Below are 10,752 nucleotides of genomic sequence, written 5' to 3' on the forward strand. Positions count from 1 at the left end.
AATTGGAATTTCCAACCCCACAATAAAAGATCTATTATAGTCTCAGGTGGCTTTTTATTACGATCCTGCTTGTGGATAATTTGTAAGAACAACTTGTATAAACTTTATTGATTATATTCAAGTTTTTACGTTTATTACTTTACTTTATTCGATATTCTGCTGCCAATTGTGATACTCTTATCAATCGTCACGTATAAATCCCAAGTCCGGGCCCACCGGGAAATCACGGTGTGACAAAGATCATAACACGTGGAAATATGACGCCGAAAACCACAAAATCATACAATCCAACAAAAATATTCGAAAGCCGCCTGAGAGATACTGTTGTTGCGATTAGAGAGAAAGAATCAAATGCAAATCACACATAGGTCCTTAAAAATTAGGTCCAAAACCTTCACCTTCTTTTTTTTTCTTAATAAAGTCAAGCTTTAACCAACTTCTTTGCTTGAAACTTCAAAAGGTATAAAATTGACTCAAAATCATTTTAACCTAACCACACGAATATAACACCATCTTGTTGGTAATGATAACTGGTAAGAGGATATCGATATCATGATTATAGGTTATACAAAAACTGTTTTTCGGCCAAAACCGAATCGGGTTTTCTTATGCCCAAACCAATTTGAAAAGAAATCAGTTCGAGTTACGAATCGATTTTTTACTAAAAATCCCAACTCTATACAAATCAATTAACGCCGTGTTGCAAACTGGTTCAGGGACCAATCCTATTAATAAACCAACTTTTAGAAGAAATAAAACCTGAATCGAGTTGGGTTTAAAACCAGTTTTTCCTTTCACACCTTGAATTGTTTATCAAACCGGCGGGCCATGGTCAGCTCAAACCGGTTTTCCTTTTACACCGGGACGGTTTATAAATTGGTTTGGTGATCCCAAATTATTATTATTATTATTATTATTATTATTATTGTTATTATTATTATTATTATTATTATTTATTTATTTATTTATTTATTTATTTACATCTCTAATCATGATGATGGTATTGAACTAAACACATTTTAAATAAACAAGGAAAGCCGTGTTTGTAAAACACTGTTTAGACTTTAGGCACCGTCTCCTCACCTCACCTTCTTCGCATCATCCTTATAATTTTTTTTTTACAACCAATTTATCTCAATTTCAAACACTCCAATTCAATTCACCCCCCTTCTATAAAGCACACCAATTTCTCATGATTTCATATTCAATTTTGTCAATTTAATTTCAATTGGTTGCCCCAAAAAGATGACTTCTTTGGTGGGTTCATCTGTTTTTCCTCTAAATCAGCGGAATGTGTGTTACCCCTTATCTGGGTATTGTAAATCTGGTAAAAAGATTGAAACTTTTTCAATCTTTGAGAGGAGACCTGTGTGTTGTAGTAGTAGTAGTAGTATTGCTCCACAGAATTTAAAGACTGCTGGTGAATTTTGCCCATCTAGATTGAGAGTATGAATCCTTCATTCTTTTATTTTATGTGTGTGTGTTTGATTTTATAATTGATGAGATTTTTTTCTGATGATTCAGTGGTTGTTGTGATTACATGTTAAGGTTAATTACTGTATAAGTATTGCAATTAACCGGTTCGAATCTTGATTCCACTAGTCATTGGCTTAGCTTAGTGGGGGAGGGAGGGGGCTGCGACCCCCAAACTTTTCGCTCAGTAGTGAAGAGTATGTAGTTTTTGTATAGAGATTTTTGGGTATATACGTTTTTTATACCCCGGTTTTATAGAAATTTTTGGGTATATACGTTTTTGACCCCTCGGTAGGAAATCTCAAGCTTCACCACTGCCACTAGTTTCTTACGAGTTGTGATTTAACTGATCTCGTTGGTTAGCTGAGTATTGGTGGTTCGGTGGGTTTCGTAGTAATGGGTTGTTATGGTTAGCAAAAAAAAAAACAACTGAATAATGATTTACTAGGTGCAAAAATGGTAACTTTTTGTTTGTTTGTGATGATATAGTGGTTGTTTTGACTTTTGATTACATGTCAAGGACAGTTACTATATGAGTCCTTAAATTAACCGGTCGAATCTTGCTTCTACTGGTTTCCTACCATAACCTCTTGCTTCCACCTGCCCATCTTTTTTTTTTTTTTTGAACGGCAAATTTGGATCACTGACGGACTACAGGAGTATCATCGTAGTATCATCGTGCCACCAGCGGAACCACCCGATCATATCCATCTCCACTAGGCATAATGCCTATACACCTGCCCATCTCAAGCTGCGATTTACCTAATCGCGTATTGGTGGTCACGTGAGCTTTTCGGCAATGGGTTCTCATGGTTTAAAAAAGGAAGAAAAAAATTAAATTAACAAGCTAATTTCGAGTTGTTGATGGTGGTAATCTATTGCTGTTTAGTAGCTGCAAAAATAGTAACTTTTTGTTTGTTTGTTTGTGATAGGATACATCTTTGAGTTTGTTTACAGAAGATTCAGATGAGACAGATGTACTTCTTGAGTGCAAAGATGTTTACAAGTCATTCGGCGAGAAACACATCTTAAGAGGTGTAAATTTTAGGGTAAACGCTCAATTTTTCTTCATACATTTCCGAAGAAAAATACACAAACGGATTACTTGTATATTTTGTGCTGAAATTTTAAAACTTTTGTGTTACTTTGATGTATGCATTGTTAGATCAAGCATGGTGAAGCAGTTGGAATCATTGGACCTTCGGGCACCGGAAAATCTACCATATTAAAGATCTTTGCAGGGCTCCTTGCTCCAGATAAGGTATTTTGAATCAGTGATCCAGTGGTTTTGATTTTTGATTTATTTATTTATTTATTTTTTGTGTATGAACTGGTTTTGCAATTGAGCAGGGGGAAGTTTACATTCGAGGACGAAGACGACACGGGTTGATAAGTGACGATGATATGTCCGGTCTTCGAATTGGCCTGGTGAAGTGTCCTCTTATCAACTCATAAATTTTATAGATTTTTTGGTAATTTATATTGAATGAAATTGGTATATTTTCAATTATCAGGTATTTCAAAGTGCAGCACTTTTTGACTCTTTAACGGTTCGCGAAAACGTTGGTTTCCTTTTGTAAGTTCCATGTGCTAATGAATATCTTTGTGCATGTTCTTAGTCCATTTTTTTTAATATCTTCTTTTTATTTTATAGGTATGAGCATTCAAAAATGCCCGATGATGAAATTAAAGAACTTGTTACAGATACATTGGCTGCCGTTGGATTAAAGGTGAATTAAATTGAAAATAATTAATTAATTAACTAACATACATTTATCAACTTTTGTTAATAGTGATTTACAACTTAATAAGCATGTTGGAAGTGGTAAATGACTTTTGTCTCTTACTTCATAATTTTATTTACACCTCCTAATTTTAATAAATTTATTATACGACCCTACAATTTTAATAAAAAAATATTTTTGTTTTTTAACAAATTTACTTGACAGCCCCTGAACTTTAATAAAGTTACTTACACACTATGCACTTTAAGCTGCAATGGTTATCAATGACGTCTAGCTTTCATTTTTCTTATACAAAGTTACGCCAGTTGCGCTATCTCTTTTTTTGCTGTACAGAATGCCGGTACAATATTGATACTATAATAAAACAAACCAATAAAACCATATTGTCGCCGCAATGCGCGAGGTCATGTTACTAGTTTCATATAAAAACTGTGGAATTCTAAACGTTTGTGTGAATTTATATAGATTATATAGGCTATATTTTATTTTGGAATTAGACATTTTAATCTAGAAAACGACATAAAATGGTCTTTATTTGTTGCTTTTTGGAATATTAAAGAAGTTGTAAAGATCTAGTGGTGCAAAACGTGTTAAACATAAGGTATTTTTGGTTTTATGATCACCAGAATGTTTATTTTACGTGTTATATGTGTACAATTTTCGAACCTTTGATGTGAATCTACAACTTGTTTTAGTTTTTGATTTACGGTTGCATGTTGAGCAGTGGCATAGTTGTAATTCATGAACCGGATCAGTTTTTGATATTCTTCAGTTTCTTCTAAACTTGGTTGACTTTGTTGGCAGGACGTTGAGGACCGGATGCCATCTGAGTTGTCTGGAGGGATGAAAAAAAGAGTCGCTTTAGCACGATCTATAATATATGATACAACAAGTAATACAATAGAACCCGAGGTATATATAATAGTGCTCGATTATTTGACTATTTAATATCATACTACCCTTTGTTTTTTTTTCTTGATATGTGGCTTGGAGCAACCAGTACGGGTTACGATTGACTAAAAGTCATGGAAAATTTGTCTTTCCAAGAAAACTATTTCGACCCGTTTACCTATTAATGGGTCATTGTGGGTTACGTTTTGACTCAAATGGGTCAAATGAAAAGATGTAACTAAAAAGGGAATGGATCGAAAGTCTTCAAAAGCATATTCTAAATGTATCCGGCTTGTTAACTCCATCCATTTTTCTCCGTTATGTCAGGGGTATTTCGTATTTTTTGTTAACATAAAGGGCATATCGACATACATGGATTTAAAATACCCCTAACCAAATCCGTTAGACCGAATTGCCCTTCAAGTTAACAAAAAAGACAAACTGACTTAACGGAGAAAAAATGGATGGAGTTAACGAGCCGGATGAAAATGCCAAGATTTAAAACCTTTTGAGTAAATTACTTTTTGAGTCCTTGTGTTTTAGTGGTTTTAAATATTTGAGTCCAAAATCAAAATGTTTAACACCCTGAGTCCTTAGACGCTTTTTTTTATAACCATTTGAGTCCTTTTGAGTCGAATTTTTAACCTTTTGAGTCCAATTTTTGTTAACAAAATTGGACTCAAAACATTATGAAATGAGCGGTTAGGGACTCAGGGCATTAAACTTTTTGATTTTGGACTCAAGTGGTTAAAACCACTAAAACACAGGGACTCAAAAAGTAATTTACTCAAACCTTTTGGATCCAGATACGGAAAAACAAACCTTTGGACGAAAGTCGCAAGACTGTCAGGGACGAAAATGGCATTTTACTCTTCGTTTACATTTATAAAGATTTGTATTACTCTGTATCAGGTGTAATTTCTCTGTTTTGCTGCCATCTTGAACAGGTGCTTTTGTATGACGAACCTACGGCAGGGCTTGATCCAATAGCATCTACTGTTGTTGAAGATCTGATCCGGTCCGTTCATTGCAAAGGTGAAGATGCAGTCGGGAAGCCTGGAAAGATTGCATCTTATGTGGTTGTAACTCACCAGCACAGTACCATCAGACGAGCTGTTGACAGGTATTATAGTTAAAATGAACAACATGATGTGTAGTGTTTGTTGGTTGTTGCTAGTTTCTTGATTTTTCGTGGATTATAATAATTGTGTTTTCAGGTTGGTGTTTCTTCATGAGGGAAAGGTTGTATGGGAAGGAATGACTCATGAATTCACTTCTTCTACAAATCCAATAGTTCAGCAGGTTCATTCTGTTCCTTTTTTATTTGCTTTTGGTTGTTAGGGCTGTTCACGAGCTCGTGCTCAGCTCTAATTCGTGTAACCAAGCTGAAAATTGAGCTCAAACTAGGCTTGGTTATTAGAAAAAAAAACTAAAATTAAAATTTAATCAAAAAATTCAAGGTGGGTTGGACTTAGGACTAGGTGTTGGACTAAAATTAATAAAAATATTAGGGCTAGGTATTGGGCTCAAACACGGCTCGAATTTCAAACGAGCCAGCTTGGCTCAGCTCGAAATTTGTTGGAGCCGATTTTGAGTGAGCTTCGAGCCATGAGCTATTTAATGGCCCTTACGAGTCTTGAAGCGGCTAGTGAAATTACTGGAAATACCATTGGCCCTTGTTACTATTGAGTAAATGTGACAAAATTGGTGTGCCGACGGGTCAGATGGGTTGGGTAACGCGTTGTTTTTAGTACTGGTCGGGTAAAACATTGTTGGGTTGATCCACACATTTCATGGTCCATTTTCTATAATAATTAATCAGTAATTACAATAGAAAATTAACATCTCAAGATATAACAATTCAAGAGGCGCCTTTAAGTTTCCCTTTCATTTCAACTATTTATATTAAGTCCGACCCGTTAGGAATAAATCATGACCCATATCGACCCAAATCAGGATAATATGACTTCATTAAAGTGTGGAAAGTTTAGATTTCTGTGAATTTATATCTTGAATCTTGAAATCGTTTAGTGATGCTGATCATTTGTTGTGTTGTTATCAGTTTGCCTCTGGGAACTTGGATGGGCCGATTAGGTACTAAGTCGGAATGCAAAGATTATGGTAGTTATAGGTACTTTCACTTGATCTCAAGGATCCCTACACGGGTCAGGAATTGGAACCGAGTAGATATCCATTTGACCCGAAATGGAGCTCATTATTCTTATTATATATTTGAAATGCAAACACCACTTCTCAATTCTGTTTGGGATGTAGTAACAATACAAGGAATGACTTTAGCTTTACAAGATTGTCAATATCAATACTCAAGTTATGCATTCAATAGTTCAGTAGTATCAAACAATCTAATACTTATTGTCAGAATAATTTAACACATAATGTGATTTACAGTTGCATATATACCCTTATCCGCGTTTTTTCTAGTCCGTTAAAGCATTATGAGAGACGAAAATGTAATTTTATGATATGCAAATTAGATACTTGAATCTGATTCAAATAAATCCAGTTTAAAAAAAAATGAAAATGTAAAATTGGAGCATGCTTATACTATTTGTCGGTGAAAGTGACCTTCTTGAACTAAAACAGATTGTAAACTTGGAAATACCTGATGACGAAAACTACGATGATTCGGGAACACCATAGTCTATTGACAACACACGCAGAGATCTCTAGAAAAATGATGTAAGCAACGACATCAAACGATAGGTGTACACAACAAGTCTAGCCATAAATGTGTAAGGAAAAGTAAAGATTCTTGATAGACAACTTTTACATGACGCATGCACTAGATAGACTAGCACATGCAGGAGACAGAAGAATCTTTGATTGTATAAATATTATCTTGTCGTTTTTTCTTCTTTCATTTGTAACCGTTTCTTTTTTATTATCTTCTGACAAAAGAGCACAAATGTATTGAAGTGCATTATTAGAATAGTCCTATCTCTGGTCTATATAAGGCATATATAATCCCAGAGAATTCAATAAAATCCTTGCATTCTCAATCTTTCTTATGACACACTAAATTCGTCTCCGAGCCTCCTAGCCCCTTAGGTTCATCTGTTGTTCTTCATATTATATCCTGATTAGAATAATAATTGTTTTTTTTTTTTTTTTTACCTTTTGTTGTCGTCTGTTTAAACCTTTGTGCATAAATCTCCAACTTGCTCCAACCTTTATGTATACACTCTTAGGCTGTTTTCTAGCTTTCTCCATACCCACAATAAGTAATCTTTTACCTGCCTATCTTTTTACCTTTCCCCTTTATTTTTTTACTTTTCACTAAAAAAATATTTCTACACCCCATGAAAAACGTAATTTGGAATTTATGTAACATTAAAAGAGTATTTAAATGAAGATCAAACTAACATAAACGAACTAACTACTCAAAAGTCAAAACTCTAATATATCATTATTAAAAAAGAAGTAACGATACAAATCAAGAAATTATCTCAACTTAAACATAGTTCATATTCTTGTGGGGGGGGGTTATGAGAAAGGTTTTTAGAATATAGAGATGATACTCTTAAAATTATTAAAATTATTTTCTAACGAAAATTTGTTTTCTATAAGCAACGTCAGAAAATCAACTTAAGCCTCTAAACTTCACAGCAATCATGTGATAGTGTTTTAGCCATTCAACATATACAATGTTGTTCCAAGGATCATGTATAGACTGTCTAAGAATTAGATGCAAATGTATCATTTTAATTAATGTTATGTGTAGAGTGTAGACTACACTTCTTTGGGCTTTTCCCCTCTACTAGTTGTTGTGTTCATGGTTGACCCATTATGATTGGCCCATTAGGTATAGAGTTACTTACATGTTTAGGTGTTGTTTAGTTTTGCAAATTCACCAATATTTAGAGCTTGTGAAGATTGGGTTAGTCCACACTCGGTTGAGCATACATCTAACCCGCCTAATTAGGTTGGTGTTTCTTCAATACCCTTGCATCTCTTGGTTATCTCCCAACCTCATAGTTCTTTCTTTGCATATTTATTTACTTCTCACACGTAATTGATTGTGTCATGAATCACAATTTTGCAAGTCCAAAATTCCTTTTTCTACTTCTCTTATTCATATTTTATTTCTTAATTTTAGAAAAGCTAATTAAAAAAATAACAGTAATAAACCGTAGTATATCAAACAAATTATTAGTTAGTAACCTATTTACTATTTTCTTTATTCAAGTGTAATACATAAATTTCTAACATACTACTAAGGGCATGTTTGGGTAAGCTTTTTGAAACAACTTATTGACTTATTGGCTTTTTGAAAAGTCATAAGCTCTAAGTGCATGTTTGGCTTTCCTTATTTTGAGGGCAAAAGTCCTTTTTGAAGGCAAAAGTTCTTTTTTTTTTGGTGTTTGGCTTTCCTTATTTTAGGCAAAAGTCCTTTGTTTTGGGCAAAAGTCAGGATTTCCTGACTTTTTTTTTCCAAAAGTCCTTTTGAAGAAGTTGAAAATAAGCTAAGCCAAACATGCCCTAAAATGATTTTTGGCAAAGAGGGTGTATGTGAGGGGGAAAAGCCAATAAGTCAATAAGTCACAAAATCCTGACTTTTCCAAGAAGCCAATAAGTCAATAAGTTGTTTCAATAAGCTTACCCAAACATGCCCTAAATAAACACAAAAATACATCAGGATGATTCTAACTATCTAGATCAACAGAGGATGGACCCAAGGCTTTGTCCTTGGGACCCTTGGTGTTTGTAACACAACTTGGATTGGCTTGAGAAGACGAGGAATGGCACGACAAAGACATCAAGATCATTGCTGACCCGAGGAGTCTCCATTCTTGCACTGTTATTCCGATCCAAGTGTAAGATTAAATATATTACGTATTAATATTTAATCTATAGCCATCATAATCATTTACATTATAGAGATCAAAATATATTAGAACCTATTATTTAATTAGTTGGTAATTGTTGATGAACCATATTACCCTTAGTAACTAATTAGGTTTCCTCCTGGGTGCTTATATAAGGAGAGTTATGTGGAGGTTTAGGGGTTACTCAGTTACACAATTACACCACCCCATTAGCCATAACATCATCACGAAACCTCCTCTCCAAAACCGATATCCCTTTTCGGTTTTCTTAGCCCCATCATCAGTTAGCATCCTAAGGAGGAACCAGATCACCTTGACAAAGATGTCGAACTCCATGTCGTCTTCTCTCACTGGATTCTCCTCTGCACTGTCTGCGGTGACAGGTATGATTTATATGTTTTCCTTTATGTATAAACGGAACTGAACCAACACCAAGTCCATCTACAAAGATTTTGAAAGCAAGTGTTTCAAATGAATAATGTAAGAAAGAGAAAAAGAACTTTCAGAAAAAAAAAAGAAAAAGAAAAGAATACCGTAAGTCTTAAAAAACACCTCATAAAGTTGGCCCCACCCAACTCACACGATTTTTACTACTTGCGTGTTTCTCATAACAACCCCTACATTTGCGTGTTTCTCATAACAACCCCTACATTTCGCTTTATAACAACCCCAAAACTTAACTTTTATTTATCTCTTTACATTTCTAGGGGTTTTCGCTTCAAAATTCCTCCATATTTTCAGTTAACTTCTCGGCTCTCAACTCAATCCGCATCTTCTACCGTTCAGGTAACCCATCTTCCTTTTTCTCCAATTTATTCTTATATTTTTAGATTTATTTTGCCGATTTATGGTTCAATTTTAGATTTATTTTGCCGATCCGCGCTAACGGATAGTTTGCTATTAAATAATTGGTTTTGTAATTTTTCAGTTAAATAATCAGAATCAGATAATGTAATCTTTTACAAAACCAAAATAGCTTAACTTGCATGAGCTTCTGATGTATCATTTCTGAACAAAGCTGACTTGATACATCTACTTATCATTCAAGTATTACGAAAGCTATGTTAAGTGTGCATCATAAGCATGAATGTTTTAATATCTGGCCAAAGCTAATTTAATTCTTTCATAGATGGCATACTTAACAAGTGCATAACGAAAGTGATTGTTTCAATTTCTGGCCAAAGCTGATTTGTTACAACCACTTTGCACATATGCTTAAATGATTACACTTCTGACCAAAGCTGTTTTGTCTTCGTTTAAGTAGAATTTTTAGTTAAGTCTATTATTTTGATGTTAGTAATAGACATTATCACAGCTTCATTATGTAAAATGGTCATTATTTTGCCTGCCTTAGTTTAACGTGCCCTTAGATCACATTAGGATTTCTTCCTTAGTATCATAACTTGCTCATCTTATTTCCACTATCAGCACCCAACTGCGGGATTCCACCTTTGACTGGTGATAACTTTGCTGCTTGGAAGGATGCTCTCATGCTTACTCTCGGATTGCTTGATTTTGATTATGCTCTAAGAGAGAAAAAGCCAGCGGACCTTACCACTCAAAGTACTGCTGCTGAGCGGTTAACTCATGAAAAGTGGACTAGGTGTAACCGCATGTCTCTCATGTTTATGAAGCAATCCATAAGCAATGCAATCAGGGGAGCTATTCCTGATTCTGAAGATGCTAAAACCTACTTGGAACATGTGGAGGCGCAGTTCAAAGGGACGTCTAAGGCGCACGCTAGTACTCTTATTCTCAAGCTGGTGACAACTAAGTATGATGGGAGGAGCGGCATT

The 10,752-nt window shown here is 34.6% G+C and overlaps 1 protein-coding gene across 1 annotated transcript; it reads left to right on the plus strand.

Annotated features, from left to right (window-relative positions):
• The first annotated feature begins 1,004 nt into the window (after positions 1-1,004).
• Positions 1,005-6,476, plus strand: LOC110899101 (protein TRIGALACTOSYLDIACYLGLYCEROL 3, chloroplastic). The gene is made up of 10 exons (XM_022145977.2): positions 1,005-1,446; positions 2,406-2,522; positions 2,639-2,734; positions 2,824-2,901; positions 2,988-3,049; positions 3,128-3,203; positions 4,023-4,130; positions 5,057-5,232; positions 5,327-5,411; positions 6,172-6,476. Exons 1-10 carry the CDS (start codon positions 1,246-1,248, stop codon positions 6,208-6,210), a joined length of 1,038 nt encoding a protein of 345 aa, XP_022001669.1. The 5' UTR covers positions 1,005-1,245; the 3' UTR covers positions 6,211-6,476.
• The last annotated feature ends 4,276 nt before the right edge of the window (positions 6,477-10,752 follow it).

The sequence above is a fragment of the Helianthus annuus genome, chromosome 13 (assembly GCF_002127325.2).
Source record: "Helianthus annuus cultivar XRQ/B chromosome 13, HanXRQr2.0-SUNRISE, whole genome shotgun sequence".
Taxonomy (NCBI): Eukaryota; Viridiplantae; Streptophyta; class Magnoliopsida; order Asterales; family Asteraceae; genus Helianthus; species Helianthus annuus.

Excerpts from the sequence above, each read along its gene's own strand:
- LOC110899101 (XM_022145977.2), top strand. The coding sequence starts at position 1,246 with ATGACTTCTTTGGTGGGTTCATCTGTTTTTCCTCTAAATCAGCGGAAT. Across the intron at positions 3,204-4,022 it reads TGGCTGCCGTTGGATTAAAG|GACGTTGAGGACCGGATGCC; the intron begins GTGAATTAAATT and ends CTTTGTTGGCAG. Across the intron at positions 4,131-5,056 it reads GTAATACAATAGAACCCGAG|GTGCTTTTGTATGACGAACC; the intron begins GTATATATAATA and ends CATCTTGAACAG.